General features: G+C 41.9%; 1 protein-coding gene across 9 annotated transcripts in view; it reads left to right on the top strand.

Annotated features, from left to right (window-relative positions):
- UBE3B (ubiquitin protein ligase E3B) overlaps window positions 1–17,476 on the top strand; it is a 342,871-nt gene that overhangs the window by 17,949 nt on the left and 307,446 nt on the right. For 4 of the 9 annotated variants that reach the window (XM_069214750.1, XM_069214749.1, XM_069214743.1 and 1 more), the window contains exons 2-4: window positions 10,027–10,196; window positions 11,568–11,688; window positions 14,895–14,954. In XM_069214750.1, the coding sequence (XP_069070851.1) occupies window positions 10,027–10,196; window positions 11,568–11,688; window positions 14,895–14,954 (351 nt within the window). Of the gene's footprint in view, window positions 1–1,908; window positions 2,138–10,026; window positions 10,197–11,567; window positions 11,689–14,894; window positions 14,955–17,476 lie in introns of all 9 variants that reach the window. The other 5 variants (XM_069214746.1, XM_069214742.1, XM_069214745.1 and 2 more) reach the window with 2 other exon arrangements.

Raw genomic sequence — 17,476 nt, 5'->3', positions numbered from 1 at the left:
TTCTCAGTTAGGACGCATATGGTTTCTATCCAAACATACAATAGACAACCAAAAAGAGTCTCATGTTCATCAGAATTTAACAATGTGGTCAAAAAGCAAAACAAGGTCGAATTAAATATTAACATATATTTCGAAGTGTTAACAATCTCATTTATTTAATGAAAAGCAGGAGCGATTTCCAAGTTAAATTACTCAGGAGAATAACAAATTATATTAAAGTGTGATATAAGTCAACATGAACTCTGCTTTGGCATCACCATGTCCATATTCAAATGACTTACAATTTGGAGGACTTTATGCCACCTTAGAGAGAAATGAGGAATGTTCAGAAATAATAGACCTTACTTAGAAATAAATTAAAGGAAATTCACACTGTTGCATAAATGTTAATGTCTTCCACCAAATTACCCGGACCTGAAAGTAGATAAGGACTTAATCCCTGATGAATGTATGTGGTAAAGAGTAGGCCTGGTTTAAATTTTACTGTAATTAGGTACTTCAGTGGAGAGTGTCACCCACAATTGCTGTATTAATATGTGACCCAGACCAGAGGAGATATTGGTCTTTACCTGAATACAGAATATATGTTGGTTCATTCTCGTGCAATGCTATTTTAACTCTGCTCTCTGTATAGAAACTGCTCCTCTGCCTGTCACTAATTTTCGTAACTTCTCACTCTGATGTTTCTTTCCTTATTCATCTGATTTTCACATGGTTTTCTAGTATCTCGTCTCATGGTATCTCTGGTATACCATATGCCTGGCTTTTATCTTTCTCTCTGCATCTTGTCTTCATGATCTGATCTGTATCCTCTATTCTTTCAATTTCATTTTGTTACCACACCACTTGTGTGTTTTATCTATAATAATGCCCCCGACTTCCTCCCACCTGCTCTTTTAATCCTTCATATCATGTTTGAATTGCCCACTTCCTGTTTTTTACTCACTTCTGTTTTTCCCCTCCAGATATGATTCTATCTGCCGTCAGGCCTGATATTGGTGTTTTCACATTCTCTTCATTTCAGCATTATTGAAACTGAAGTTCTTTTCAATTGCTTTACCTGCAGCTTACCTTCCCTCGCCCTTCTTCTGTTTTTTACCCCACCCCTGCATGCCTCTTCCATCGACTTCTGTCTGCAATGTGGATATGATATTTGTTTCCATACTTTATTTTTCTGCCCCTATATCCTTTATTGTGTGCATCTTCGGATTGCAGTTAACTGACATTTACAAAATCTGTTCCTTTCTCACTTTTTTCTTATACTATTGTTTTTTATACTTACTTTGGTTCTTTTGTAATGGGTTTCTTGTTGCCCTCTCTTGGTTGGTCTTGCCCACTCCTTACTCTGCCCTCTTCAGTCTACTTTAATTTCTGACATAAAGCTGACCTTTTAAAATCTGATCAGCTGTGTATGTTTCTCTTGCTCCTCCCATCCCCTGTTGGCTATTCTTCCCTTCTGGTCTTACATTTCTTTTTTTTTATTGTACATTATTGGGTTATTTTCTTTCAGATTTTTATTTATTTATGCATGTTTGTGTGCCCTCTACATCCTCCATAACATTTAGGACTTTTGTGTAGCCTGAAAAGAGATTAGGATCTAGAAAGACAACTTGTGGGTTATGAGAAACTAAAATATATTCCTAACCTTAGCTGTCCTGTCCATTCTTCATCCGCTGAGTTTTCAAGATTGTTTGCCTTGGAACCTCATGGAGGAATGGTCAGGTTTGAGGTTCTTGCAGTGAAACCACAGTTAGCATTGGTCTCTTCCCGTCTCCTTTAGAAATACATATACAGTAAAGGTCAGAAAAAAACATGAAGCAAAAGTGACGCCACAGTAACACTGATTTAAAGTTGAGCTTACAAGGGACTTGATAACTTTCTCAGATTTTTTTTTTTTACCTTTAACAGCTTTGTGCTCTTCAAATCTGCAGTACTCTGTTGGACAAAAGAACATTGTTAGTGTTGTACATCTAAGTGAAGGTAGAACCCTTATGAAATTCCAGTGTCTGTTATATTTTACAGGTATGAGTCTTTGATAGTGGAAAGATTCCTAGCTGTGAGAACTCATGTAATTGTGATTTTTACGCATGGATGATGAACAGGCACTGTGCCACGAGCTAATCTTCTTAATCTTCAGGTGCATTTGTTCAGTTATTTATTGTAATGTAATCCATACAATTTATTTGCTGCTGTCTCACCCCTGTTTAAAAACAAGTACCATTTACGGATATCTCCATGTGAATTGGGCTTTTTTTTTTTTCTTCAACTGTGTAAACACAGATAAGATGAATACCACATTTCCAAATTACATCAAAACATAAACATCGTTTTTTTTCATAGTTTCAATGTTTTTATTGAGCAGAAAAAATGAAGTATATTCAAGCAAAATTACACTATTTGGGCAAATAATCTTACGTAGACTAGGTAGAGACTTAAAATATTTGTTTTTCGTGAGAACCCTCACCCAATATTTCAAACTTTGTTCTAGTACTCCATTGAAGAAGAGACTTAAATAGATGGAACACAGACCGAACAAAGGGACACGAAGAAAGAAACTGTATGTCTAAACCTATGGTCTCTCTTCAACTTTGGGGGAAAAACCCACAACATTTCAACTTCTTTAAGTCCACAACTCTCAATTTTCTTTAGAGCGGTTCACAGCTCCCTCTATTGGAAGGTTATTTTTTCTCCCTTGACAGGAGCCCTCACTTCCTGTGGCTTCCTAAAGATGTAGCACCCCTCTTCACACCTCATCTTCAGTTTGCAGGGAAACACAATGATTCCTTATGCCTTTTAACCCTAATGGATCACATTTTGTTCAGCCACTGTTTAAGTTGATTTGTTAGTTCTTTGAGCATGTGCAACAATTTATGAACGTACATAGTCTACAATAAAACAGCATTTGTCACACTTAATAACATATTTCCCAATACTGCCATGTGGAATCTAAACTCTGGAAATATTTTGTAGATATTAGTTATTCCAGTTCAATTGAAATGACACACCTTGAGTAAGGCTTGACAGGTCTTGCCTAATGGGCCTTTTGTCGTGTTATTTGTGATGCGTATTGTCTGTTTGTTAGTCCTGAAAATCAACAAAAAATATTTGGTGAGAATTCACTAATGACATAAACAAGAATTACACATTTTCTGAAACATTCACGTATCGTCTAAACCAGTGGTTCCCAACCTTTTGATTTCTGTGGCTCCCCACTTTATCATTACTTGAGCCCGGGGAACCCCACTGAATATTTAATGGAATCCGGGGACCCCCCACTGAGTCATTACTTAAAGCTGGGGGCCTAATCTGTTAATATTATTTACTTTTCTAAGCAGTCGTGGACCCCCTGAGGAGGCTTCGCGCACCCCCAGGGGTCCCCGGCCCACAGGTTGGGAACCACTGGTCTAAACCAATTAGGACCTAAGAGTGAAGAAGTATATGCATATAAAAATAGGAAAACTTTCGGTCTATCGTTAATTAAAGTATCATGGTTAAAAATCTTACATAATGATCTACAACACCACTTGCAAATTAAAAAGTTACAGCCAAATTGTGTATTTGTAAGATGTGGGGTGATGTAATTTTATCTGAAAACAAGTATCATTCTTCTGCACATAGAGCTTTTATGAAGTTGAAATTGGGTTCATTGCTTTTAACAAAAAATATTTGTATTAAAAAAGGACACCAAGTTCACCCCGGGTGTAAGTATTGTAATTTTAATGTACAGGTATGATTCACGTATATCAATATTTTATGGTTCAAATCTGTTGTGTTGGTATTTCAAAAAAATCAAGAAATGCAAACATACTCACCTACGACCAGTGGCCAGTGAGGCTCAACAAGATAGGTAACAAGAATGGGTGGAGGTGAATAGAGAGAGGAACTGAGTTATGAACCAAGGAAAGGGTGTGGTACATAAAGAGGGTAATAATGGTGATCTTCAACAGGGTGTTGTTAAAGTTCTCCCTTGTGCAGTGCTTGATGGGTGCGAGCCCAACCAGTGACTAAGCTGCTACTGTTACTCCATATGGGAAATGGCCCCAGGACTCTTGTCTTGCAGAGGTCTGATAATTTGGAGGTAGCACCAGCAGGTAAGTTCCCAGAAGTCACATGCTAGAAAATGTAAACAGGGGGACCACATTTTGTCAAAGTGTGCCAGTCTGCCTTCTGTAGCTGTAGTGAGCTTCTCCATCCCTGTGACGCCCCATAGGCTGGGGAGCCAGTCTCCGTGATCCGGGGTGAAGTACATGCTCCATTTCGCAGTAATTAAAAAAATAATTCTATATTTGTATTTAGTGCATTCACCAAAAGTTGAACAAGATGCAACAATCTACATTTGCAAGAAGTGAATAAGTTGACATTCCACATCCCTATCAGCATTGATTAGATTCAGTAGCATATCCTGCAGTTTCATGGAGTTGATAACATGTGAGAGCAGAAATAGACAACATTAGAAAGACTATCAATAGCAGAGCGTTGTATCCTGTCTTGTTAATAGTAAAACCAACATACATGTGTCAGTGGATCGAAGTGGGTGTCTTGTGGTGAAGGGCATATATATGCCTACGCATAATACAGTAAGCTAATCAGTCATGCCATGGATGTCGTACCCTTTGGTGGAGGTGGGTTTAGTTTATCAAACTATTTGAGCATGTATGTATCTCATAGTGTGATCGAGGCATTTCCCCAGCGTATCCTGCAATCACTGGACATGGCATCTGCTTCTGCCAGGTCCCATTTGTGGGTCACTTTAAGCCAGCATTCAGGCATAGGCAGCTGAGCAAAATAGAAAACAGCCGCTAGGAAGTAGATCATAGGTAACGGGCGCTCACAGTAAGTCCATGTAATCAAGTTCACAAAACAGTTATGTCATGGTGCTCCTGACAGGAGGATCTTCCTAACTCCTCCAATGTTTCCAAGGAAACTGACAGTACCAACAAACAGCTGTCAGAGCACTCACGAAATAAAATTAAAGAGTATGATGATGTAATAGATCCTCTGTATGGAAGGCAATCACGACAAGATCTGGTTCAGGATAGATTTATTTCTTGAAGCGGTTCAATCATAATAGAGAAATATCCTTGAAAATCATATACAATTAGCCACCACAGCCAACACGTGTTTCGTCCAATGAGAGATCCCTCTCACGGACTTCATCAGGGCTTGATGTGCAGATGGCTCTGTCCGCGTGAGAAGGCCTGGCCCGAGAGCGCTGCACGGTCCGGACGTCCCTCAGAGATCTCAAATCACACGGGGCCCGAGATAGGCTTGATCGAATAGTTCTGGCATTAACAGACCTCCACTGAGGAAGGAACGCTGAGCAGCATTCCATGACATGGCGATGTCTGTTAAAAAGGACCAGCTTCAAACCAGCCAGTTTCATGTGGTGCTTGTTGTGCTAGGTTCATTTCAAGAACCCTTGCAGGCAGAGGAGGGGATCCGGAGGGAGCCGGACATCAATTATTTCTAATATATGTGTTCCATCACCTGGTTCCAAGTATGCATTTACGGCGAACATTCCCAGACCATATGAAGAAATGTGGCATCCGCATGTCCACATTTGGGGCATGTCGAGAATGTCAGAAACATCTTATGTAATCAATGCGGTGTAAGATAGGTTTGGTGCACATAGCTGAACTAAGTGAACTTTAGGCAGGTGTTTCTCAAGATCTGCTTCACCCTTTCCAGCGCATGGTCCACTGCTTTGCAGTCAATTCTGTGCTTAAGCAGGTGATGCATTTGCTGCGGGCTGGCAGCTCACAGCCCCATCTCTCTAGTGCTGCTTATAGGGCTGAGATCGCTCGTCATCCCTTGCAGGCCAAGATTCATTAGTGGTTCGGTCTGTCCCAATGCCCACACCTTTCCAGTCACTGCCCTCAGTGCACTGTAGGGAAGAAAAAGACCTGCACGAATCCCATAAAGCTCCTGTAATCCTTGGAAGGAGATCAGTGTTGACATCGCCTAATTGGCGATTCCAGCATCCTTCCAGTGAGAAAGGTTGTGAGGGGTTGACAAGATTTTCGTGTTCGGTACTCACCACAGGGGCAAATTCAGAGCATAGGGAGCCAGTGCTCTTCTCGGTTGGATGTACGGGTTCCAGACTAGTTTGGCCTGTCTTCCCAGTTGTCCAGCTGGTCTCCCCGGTGTGAACCACCACTCTGCTATATCCATGCCCCCCGAGTCTGATCGAACCTGGTCACCCTCCATTGTCCTATTCCCAGGTAGCCATCACATGGGCCACTGCAGTTGAGCTGCTGCCAAGTACAGTTCCAGATCCGGGACTGCAAGACCCCCCTCCAGCATAGGGCGCTGAAGCTAGTCGATCGCGACCTGTTTCCTGGCAGGTCCTCAGACCAGCTATGATTTCAGACTCCTCAAAGTCTTAAAGAAGGATCTAGTTGGTATCACTGGCAAGGCTGCAAAAAGTAATAGATTTGCAAGAGAATTACCATTTTGGCCACCAAGGCTCTGCCCATAGGCAAGAGAGGGAGTCTCCCTCAGAGTGATAAATATACAGGGGTATCGAAAATTATCCAAGGACCAGGAGAGGCGCCCTGTTTCCGGCATTACTCAGAGTTCTGAGTCAATCTGGTGTAAGGGGAAAATACAGGGCTTGCCCCAGTTGACCCTAAAACCGGTGAGCTCTCCAAAGCGGTCTAGTAAGTCATAGAGGGCTGGTAACGTGGCAGCCTGATCTCATAGATAAAAGAGCACATCATTATTGCACAGGTCCATGGTGGGCCAATCTGGTCCCACCCTGATGCCCCAAGCAGGCCCTCTAGCATGCAGCACTGCTGCCAGTGGTTCAATAGCTAGTGCGAAAATTAACGGGGATAAAGAGCACCCTAGGTGGGTCCCTCTATGGATGGGGAATGAGTGTGAGCTCTCATGGCCTCTGTGGACCCACACCTGTGGAGCAGTGTAGAGTTGTTTGACCCAGCCTAGAAAATTAGTGCCCATTCTGAATTCCTTGAAAGTAGGACCAGCTCAGCCTATCTAACACCTTCTCTAAATCTAAGGATACTGCCACTGGTGGGTCGGTCCCCTCGATCATCGCATCCATGATGTGACAGACACGCTGGATGCGTCACTCTACGGGGTACGAATCCGCATTGGTCTGGGTGGACAAGGGAGTTGAGTGTCAGGAGCAAACTATTTGCGATGATCTTTCTTAAAATTTTGTAATCATTGTTCAAAATTTAAACCGGCTGATTGGAGCTCACCTGGAGAGGATCTCTTACCAGTTGCGGAAGCACCACTATGAGTGCCTCACGCAGAGAGCTTGGTAAAATACCCTGTTGATGTGCTTCCAGGTATACCTCAAGTACCTGTGGGGCCAGTGTGGCTCGAAATGCATAGAATTCCACAGGGGACCCATCGGTACCTGGGATCTTGCTGTGCACCATCTTGCGAATGGCCAAGTTAACCTCCTAGGTCTGGAGGGGCTGTTCTAAATCTAATAGCTGAAGTGGTGGTATCAGGCAGGGAAGTGCCATTGCCCTCCGATAATCCTGTATTGGCATTGGGTGAGTTCTCTGGGGGGTGGGTGAGTGTCCATGCTCGTAGTACTGGGCAAACACTTAATTAATGTCCGCTTGAGTGTTTCTTATGCACCTCTCTATCATATATGGCACCCACCAGTGTCCTGGAGGTCTCGGTCGCAGCAAGCATGAAACCTGATTTGTCACCATTGCTATGTTGACATGCTAGGAATAAACCACAGAGGGTAACCCATAAACCCAAAGGGCTGGGTGGAAACTCAATATCAAATACAACACTGCCCCTCAGGGGGACCCAACAATTATTTATACATCGTAAAGCAACATAGGTGAAAGTACAACAAACTATTTATTCATATACATATAGATATTAAAAAACATCTTCCTATATACATCCCATAGGAACAACCCATCTCATGATCATAAAAACCAGAAGGACAAACCAGTGTAGGAAAAAGTGCTTGTGATAGATAATAGAAAAAAGAATAATAAATATCCCTTAATAAATCCACAGTGATGCCAGTATTGGATTTATTACGACATGCACCCAGATGGTACCTTAGAGGTGCCCCCTGAAACCTACTAATCTTTTAGTGTGCTGTCTGACTGGTTTCGACCAGTCTGCCACCACAGATGTATTTCTGACCCCCTGTAGGTGAGAGCCATCGCTCTTTGGGGTCAGGAAGCAATGCTTGCTCTGAGGAAGGTGTTATCATCTCCTCCTGCAGGATGGCTTGTAAATCTGCATACCAAGGCCAGAGGCTTCAAAGCCTCTTCTGCCTTTGATATGTGTTCCTGGCTTCCTCCAGACCTGGAGAATGCCACTGCCTGCCTTGAGGCCCTTTTGGCACCAGGACAGGTAGGAAATTAGCTATGCAGTAGGCATGTTGCGCCACAAAGCTAGACATACCCCTTAAGTGGGCTACCTGTTGTGCTCCACGAAAAAAGGTTCCATCATCTTTTTTTTTGGTGGAGTTGGGACCTCTGGGACAGGATTATGCCCACAGAAAATGGTCATATAGGAGGAAAAGTCATCCCAGGGGTAAGTAGCCCATTGGTTACTACCCTCCCCTTAACACCCTTAAATTCAGTATTTAGGTGGCCCCCTGATACCAGGAACTTAGATTTGGCTGCCGACAAGAAGGACAAAGAAGAACCAACCAGTGCAAGAACTGTGGACTTTTGCCCCAAACTCTACCTGCCTGCTCCTCTTCCGACAGTTGCAAACACCTACTTGTCCTGCAGTTGTGCATCCTCCCAAAGCCTTGGAGGCCTGCCAGCACTTCGCCAACCAGCCAGTAGGGTGGAGGAGCCACTTCCCTGCACCTGCAGGCACCAGCTGCAATTACAAGGTCCCCCGTTTTGCTGATCAACTGGTCCACCTAAGGAGCAACTAGCCAGGAAGTGGATCATGAGTGTCCAGGATGTCAGCCCCATCAACCCATCTAATCTTAGAGGAGCAAGGTGTGCCCAGAGCCTCTCTGCACCAATACCCATGGTACCACAGCCAGTAGCAAGTACCAAGGCTTGTTTGTATTCAGTCCAAACACCATCACCACCAAAACTTACCTGCATGTCGAGGGACTTTGAGAGAGGCCAGCTCCATGCCAGAAGTCGTCATGCTGTGTTTCATTCCCTCTTCTGTAGGTGCACCGAGAACTGTGAGCCTCAAACTCACCAACTCTCCAGTCAAAACTGCTATGCACCCGAGCCCCCCCAGCCAGAGTCCATTGTAATCAACTGTGCCTCTGTGGTCCTGAGACCCTCCAGAGCCAAGCCCCCCTTTGGGCTGCTAGACTGGTCCCCCAGTTCCCATTTACAGCCTTTTTCATACAGGTAATTTTCCCCATTGACTTTAGTGTGTAGAGTTAGAGGCTACCACCTCTGGAAACACCTCTGCAACCGGACACACCAGAGCTGATTAACTTAAACTGTTGGTGCTTTCTTGGACCTTGGCCCCTACTTACCTTAAGTTCAGAAGAACAGTCCCGTAAATAGTTTACAAGTACCCCTATGCAGTGTATTTTTCTCTTACAGGATAACATTACTGAGTTCGAGGCTTATGCCTCAAATCTGACCACTGTATTTTCTGTATTTGTAAATACAGCTAATTCAAAAAGAACTTACCTGATCTCAAAGATCTTGGTGTTTAAATTAATATTAAAATGTATGTGTGTTTCACTTATTGGCTCTGTGTTCAACAAATGCTTAACACTACCCTCTGATAAGCCTAAACTGCTCACCCACACTATCATATAAGAGCACTTGGGATCGTTAATGTAAGCCTGTGAAACCAATAATGGTCGTCTTGACTATCCACATGGTGTACCCCCACATTGGTACACTACATAGATATCCAGCTTCCTACAATATGATTATGTAATTAAATTGTAAAGATGTCTATAATATTATACGATTGTATTATGACATCTAAAAAGATTTTCAAAATGTAGTGTTTCTCTGATAGAATCATTGTGAAATAAATAAATAGTAAATGTACCATTCTTCACATCCACTATTTTTCCAGGTTGCAGCCATGTTCAGTGCTAACCAGGTATCCAAAGCCCAGTTCCTTGATAAAGCCCGTCAGGCTCGTGAAGAGAGGAAAGGGCAGAAGGAAAAGGAAAGGGCTGCCATTCAGATCCAGGCCCTCATCAGAAGGTTTCTCTGTCGGTGCCAACTGCAGCGAGAGATTAGGTTAGTACAGTGGCATTAAGTATAGAGCAATTTGTCTCTTGCACAGACAGAACGATGCATAGAAATGCAGAGCTTGGTGACACACAACATTGGAAACAATTCCCACATAGGATCAAAACAAAACACAGCTTACTTCAAACCACACACCCTATATGGTATAGCATGCTACCCATGTAGGCAGGCTCTTCAGCGCCCCACATACTGGTGGTAACGCTATATAAATTTTGCTATACAATACAATGAAGTGGGCTACTTTCCTGGGTCTGTCTCGAGACAGCTTGAGTTAATTGTCACAATTCTTGTAAAGATCAAAACATAGTACATGTAGAGGACCTTTGGATCCTCCCCTTTCATCTATTGCTTGCTTTGGTTCACCCCTCCTGCCTGCACCACAGTCATTGGACTGTCAGTCATGATGTATGGCATTGTGCAGATTCTTATTATACAGTGTCTGGGTTTATAGCTTGTGAAAGCCCATCCCCCATGCTGCTGGTCATTCACAAGCATGGATCACTTACTTTGCTTTGCTTGCATTTGCGACCAGTGAAATGCCTTTTGGCATATACCAACCCTATTTTGTGAGTCAGTAACCTATTAACGACTCGCAAAGTAGGGTTTGTGAGTTGCTATTAGGAAGGGGCGTGTTAAGGGCTTCCCTTCCTAAAAGCGAGTGGCACTGGTATGCAGCAATGTTTTGCGACCAGGGATGCGGTCGCAAAACCTTTGCAGATTACCAAGAACTTCAATTCAATTTTAATCCATTCGCAAACGGGAACAGCTCCCCAAGGGACCCCTCCCGAGCAGGCAGTAATCCCACGGACCACTGCCCACTCTGGAAAAATTGAAAAGAAAATGTAAATGTTTTTTTTTTTTTTTTTTTTTTTTTAAACGTAACGCGCTTTCCTTCAAGGAAAAGGCGCTGCATTTAAAAAAAAAAATATGCCTTTATATAAAACAGCAGTCACAGACATGGTGGTCTGCTGTCCTCAGCAGGCCACCATCCCTGTGAGTGCCCGCCATTCCCATGGGTCGCATGTTGTGATCTTCCTCATGAATATTAATGAGGCAGGTGCTGTGCGACCCATTTGGGAATTGGAAACAGTGTTAAACACATTGTAGTACATAGCAGTTTGAGATTTCCTAATAGCGAATCACAAAAAATCACTATTAGGAAATCACAAACATAAATTTATGTACATCTGGCCCCTAGTTATATATGGAAAATGTGTTGCTACATTTCTTGGGCTGTAATTCCACTGTATTTGGTTATTGTGCATTTCCAAAGAAATAGACTTTCTATGAAATTGCAACTGTTTTACAGTAGTATTGTAAACTTTCAATTTCATTGTTTACCATTTTGTATTTTCCTAGGAAAGAAGTTGATGATTTTTTTGAGGCTGGAGACTCAGCAGTTCTCAAAAGAAATAACGTTTCTGTCTTTAAAATCGCCCGGAAGCTGCTGTTTATATTTAAATCTAAACAAGACAAACTGGTAAGACAAGCATGTTGTGGAAACTATTCTGCAGAAAGGGGGGAGGCAGCTTATGCTTCTCTTTACAGCAGTATTTTTCCCTTTACACTTAAAGAGGCCTCATGTTGAACCAGCCCAGTCTCATGGAATTAGTTTTGAGAGGACCCAGTGAATAGCTAATTATGTTTGAAATTTCTGACAGACATGGAAGTTATTTATGCTGGTTGGCACATGGTTTCACAGCCTGATGTATCTTTCATCTGGTCCATGTATGTCTTCAATGGAAAAATATACCAGAGGGTTGCTCATGTAAAGATGCAGTAGTCTCCGAAGCAGTAGCACTGAATAGGTATAATGTTTACACTGACTAGTAACTTTGCCTTCTGAAAATCACTTCCACATCCGAATCTAAGAAAACTGTAACAATGTTTTACTGAGGCCACAGGTGACGTGTGGTTGAGGTCAATGGGGTGGTTAGGAAGGGTTGCTGAACTTTAATCCTTGAAAATATAACTTTAACTGGCTCAGAAAGTAAAATTAAACGAGTACCCTTGAGGCTGAATTGTTTAAGTGAGGTAAAAATACTCTTGGTTCTTGCAATGCACCCCTAATTAATGCCATCGTGGTGTCCATTTGTTTGGTGAACTATTGAGAAAAGTTTCATTAATGGTCAAAAATTTCAAGAATAAAGGCCAGTGTGAAATAACGTCCTTTGACCCTTAAAAAGAAAACATTTTAAAGCATTGCAGTAATTCCTTGTGGTAGAAACTGGCCCTCAAGACTCCTTGATGGAGGAAAATTGTGCTTATTTTTTATATTCTGGCTCTGCTGTCTCACTCAGTATTCAGCAATATGGATGGTAGCCATAACGTTCATTGATTGGAAATAAAAATTACGAAATAGCCAGGTACATTTTCACAGAATGTGGCGAAGCGAGAGGGTTTAGATGCTGAAATACTATTGGAATTTCTAATAAAGGAAGCTGAAGGGGGAGAAAGGTGGAACCGACACAAAGGTCTTAACATAACTGCAAGAGGAATACAATGTTCTGGCCCCCATCTTGGGAATTTAAGTACTTGCAAATATGTTGTGCGCATGCAACTTATTCCATGAGCCGATCCAGTCTACCAGAGGCATCCCTTCTGTAGTACAGCGTTTTAACAGAAAGGCTGATCAGGGTTGCAGCCTTAGCTTTTTGAAGGACATTACTTAGTAACACAAGCCAGACACCTACAGTGCATCAGGGCATCATGGGTGAAGGGCTTAGGGTCTGGAGATGAATGGGAAGCCACACTAAATTACTTGTGAAAGATGCAATTAGTTGCATCTGGTTTTAAATTAATCTAAATAAAAACGTTCTAGACAACCTACCGTCTTTGAGTTGACTTCATACAATGGGTTTGATGGCAGATGTCAAATGCTTAATGTGTTGAGACAGAGGGAGCATTTTCATACATACTGTTTAAGGACGTAGAGTTATTAAAGCATTTTGGGGTGAAGTTGTGGACATGGCCTCTTCTCTCATAGATACAAGAATACTGTTAACTTCATATTGTGCATACTGGAGGTCCCATGCAACGTCAGTCCAACAAGACGTAAGTTAAAACTGTGCTCCATAGGGTTCATGGTAGTGAAGAGGGACATTGCTAGGGCACGTCGAAACTCTGTATACTCAACAAAAGTGTGATGGGGCCTTTTATGTGGACCAGTGCTTGAAAGCCGAGAGAGTAATTTTCCACAGCATGGAATTTCCCTGGAAATGTATGAAGATTTGGAGACAGTGAGGAATTATTTTGTCTTAGAGGAAAGAGAGGCAGATGACACCCTGTTCTCGAATAACCATGTGGACAGAGACCACTGCAAACGGCTGCTCAATAGGGTGTAGCCCTCACATCACTGGGGTGGTTCTGTTACTATTAATAATATTGTCACCTTAATTTGCTTGTGGCTAATCAGACACGTGTAATGGCACCCCGTTTATATTGGCCTGAAGAGTTCTTCATCTTGTTGACTGTATGTTTGAGAGAGCATTTTTCTATAATATGGAAAAGAAGTAAACAAATTTATATTAAAACATGAAATACTGTTGGTATTTTGAGCAATGAGATGCAGTTTGGGCATTTCTGTAAGGAAAACGGTAAAATAGGTAGAATATGGAAATATCACCCACTGGTAAATACTTAAGGCCACATTCCCTTTTTTGTTCAGTTGACACTACAGACAGTGACAACCTGTGTGTAAGTGTGGTACAGTCCAGCTGAAACTGCTTGGCCTTTCTCCCTTTACAAGGGGACACAAGCATCTCGAAACATGTTTCGGCTTTGTGGGCCTCAGCAGGGAGGTAGAACTTGAGTACTACAGCACAGCAAGCACAGGCCCACACTTGGGCATACCCCTCACAAGTAGTGTCTCCCTGAACATGTAATCACCACAGTCTGAAACGAATTCAAGTATTACATCTTTTTAAAGTTTTTTAATGTATTTATTGCATAATTTTGTTTTTTCACAGTGAGATGCCCTAAAAGTAGCTGCATCGTAGGACTCTATCTGCATTTCACTAATGAGACGCAACAAAGCAGAAACCAATTTGGGAAGTATTTGGTTCCCGTTCAGAGTAGACTTGGCCCTGCAGATCAGAGTTGAATTCAATTAGTCCCTTCCTACAGCGGCAGAACGAAATTAAGAAAACTATGGATTGGGATGTGGCTCAGAGTAATAATTTATGGCTGAGAATAAAACAAATGTACGACACAACACTTTTTTTTTTCCTCAGTGAAAACATGGTTTTAACCGTCCAACACTGAGAAGACAGATCACCCTCAAGGACACAGACTTGGGCAAAGAATTGAGCATTCCAGCAGTCCTAATGTTACAGTACCATTTGCTGCTTATTTTCAGCTGAGAAGAACGTTTCGGGGTTACTATCTCTTAGCACAATGGTTCTGTTTTCCACCTTATTTTTTTAAACTTCAAAGCAGGTGTTTTGTTGTATTTCGGTGTCAATACCTTGGCATTTGACATATTTCCTGCTATGTAGCCACTATACATCAATCACTTTTAAGCATTTGAACGCCTAAAACGTTGCTTACTAAGCAGATATAAACATTTCCCTAAACCTAATCACTTTCATCTCTGCAAACTGCGTTAAGGACTAGTCAGATGCGGAGAGTGTTACCATCTTAACCTGGCTCTAAGACATGCTAACATACCATATGTTTTCTTTTCAGCGGTTTGAAAGGTTGTGCCGATGTATTCTGAACAGCATGGATTTTGAGAATGAACCCAAGGTCAGTACACAATGGAAGAATAAAAAATACAAAATTGAATTTTCCTCAAACTCTGTCTTTTCAAACATCTCTTCAAATCATGTCTAGTCTGTGTTTCTTCTTTGCATAATATTTTCCTTCTAAATGTAAACCTATTTTTATAACACCCACCTTCTTACTGCTCCCATTCCTTAAGGTGCTCATTTCTCTTGATTTGTAAGAGTTGTATGTACATTTTATTTAAAACAAAGCCCGCGACTGGGCTGTTATTGGAAATATTTAGTAGTATTATAAACATTAAGCATTTTATAAAAACATAATTTATGTTGAAATATGTCTATATAAATGAGCACATTAATGCAAAATTACCGTTTAAGCTCAGAGAAGTGGATAATCCATCAGGCTTCCCCGGACTAGTTTTCTTTCAATAGATATAAAGATAAAGACTAGCTTTTTTACGGTCGACCCTGCGTTGCATGCGCTTGCGCATGCGTATCGCAGCGAGATGCTGTAGTAGTTATAAAAGGGCTCGGAGCCCTGTCAACCTCACGTCAGTTTTTTTCATTGGTTCATGGGCTTGCCTATTAAAATCTGCTTGCTTTCATTAGTCGAAGGCATGCATACGTCATGCCTTTTCCGGTGGCTAGCCCTCCTCGAGCGCAGCGACCAAGTACAGAAAACATGCGAGGCTCGCTGTTTTCTGTCCGGCTCGTGGACTACTTTTTCCCTAATTTACTAGCGCGATTTCACTTGGCAGAAGTCGAGCGCTTTACATAGTTAATTGCACTTTTTCGGGTTAGGTACATAAATGCACTTTTGCCGATAGGTGAAATGTTGGGTTAGGAGTTTACAACGCTATCAACTCTAACATGATCAAACGCGAGACCCGTTGCATTGCAAATGCTTGTTGTTAAATAGCTACTGGAGCCATGTGACAAATAGTTTATTTGTGTTTGTTTTACTGTACACTGCCTTAAAAAGCTTGTCAAGGAAATCAAGCCACTTATATATTTGAAGTATGTGATACATGTAATGTATTTTGCATTGAATGCCCTGATCATGGTTGAACCGAATGTTACACTGGTGTTTGTGAGGTGATATTTATTAAATATTTTAAAAATGTGTCTTTGGTGCTCATTGCAAACCACTTTGTACTCTAGAACATAAAGAGAATCGATATAATCTAAAATACACTGCACAAGCTAAAAACTTGAAACGTGATCCACTCAGTCCATGAAACACCCATCTCTAAATTAATCATACATAAATTTTTTTTAATCAAGAAACATTCTAAGACAAATTGTCAGGGTGTTCCACAGATTTAAGTGTTAGACTACAAATCTGCAATCTTCTCGAGTTTGCCCTTGGGGAGGCATCAACAATTAGGAGGAATGGAATGGTATGAGGCACAGTGAGCAAGGGACCCACGTTTCTGCATACCCTGGCCATTCAGGGTGACTTATGCAACACAACAGGATGATGGACGGAGTGCTCAAACCAGATCTGTGACTGGGGTGAATGTTTGAAAATGTCCAGCATTTTGTCCATCACCTTTTTTGTGTTGCATTTGTGCTCTAAGTGGAAAGGTTATGCCCAGTTGTAGGTCCCGTGCTCGTTACGCCACCGGTTTCAAGCTAGCCTGGCAGATGAGGCATGATACCCCGAAACAGGTCCCAGGATGCTTGTTGTCCGGTCCAGGGAGGACCTGGCCTGGCATTTCGGGCTGGACTGTTTTCATGGGGAGCAGGGTCAAGGCTGATTTGCATATGACTGGGTCCAAACTGGAATGGTGTGATGAGCAAAATAACGATGTATCTATGGCTGGGGGTGAATGTTCGACAAAGTTCAGCATTCCATCCATCATCTTTTTGTTTTGCCTAGTAAGACGTATACCCAGAGGCATTTCCGGTGGCTACACAATTTCCAAGCATTCATCCCATCACTTTTTAGATGTTTGACTGCCATGCCTGGAAGCCCGAGAATGGTGCTGCTTTCCAAGGATACTACTACAAAAAAGATTATGAATTACAAAAGGTAATTCATTTGCACCCATTCAATAAATACTTCTAGAGTTGCAGATTTACTACTCTTTTGGTAAACCAGTCACTATCTATAATTAAGTTACTGATCCAAAAAACGAATGTTAAAATCTCTCAGTGAAATGACAACAACAAGATAAATTAGCACAGACATAGCAGACCTTAATTACCAAACCAAGAATGCATTTATTTGGGGAGTGTCACACCCACAAACTCCCCCTATTAAACTACACCCCTGCTATTGCCCAGTTGCCATTTTATTAATCAACCATGATTACTCTTGGTGATCACGATGCTCCCCATACAACATCACTCTCATCTTTGTAAGTCAAACTTTTTCACCTCTATCTCGCTCATTGAATCTTTTAATTGAACAACACACCCTCCACCAGCACACATATATCCCTTTCCCTCAGACATTGGTATATGTACATACCTAAAAGTTCCAGTGTTCTGTTTGCGGCAACATGTTTGCAGAGTTAGTCCTTCTCTCCTGCTTATACA

This window comes from Pleurodeles waltl, chromosome 11, assembly GCF_031143425.1.
Source record: "Pleurodeles waltl isolate 20211129_DDA chromosome 11, aPleWal1.hap1.20221129, whole genome shotgun sequence".
Classification (NCBI taxonomy): domain Eukaryota; kingdom Metazoa; phylum Chordata; class Amphibia; order Caudata; family Salamandridae; genus Pleurodeles; species Pleurodeles waltl.
Note: the sequence above shows the minus strand (reverse complement) of the source record. Positions and strands in the feature narration are given on the sequence as shown.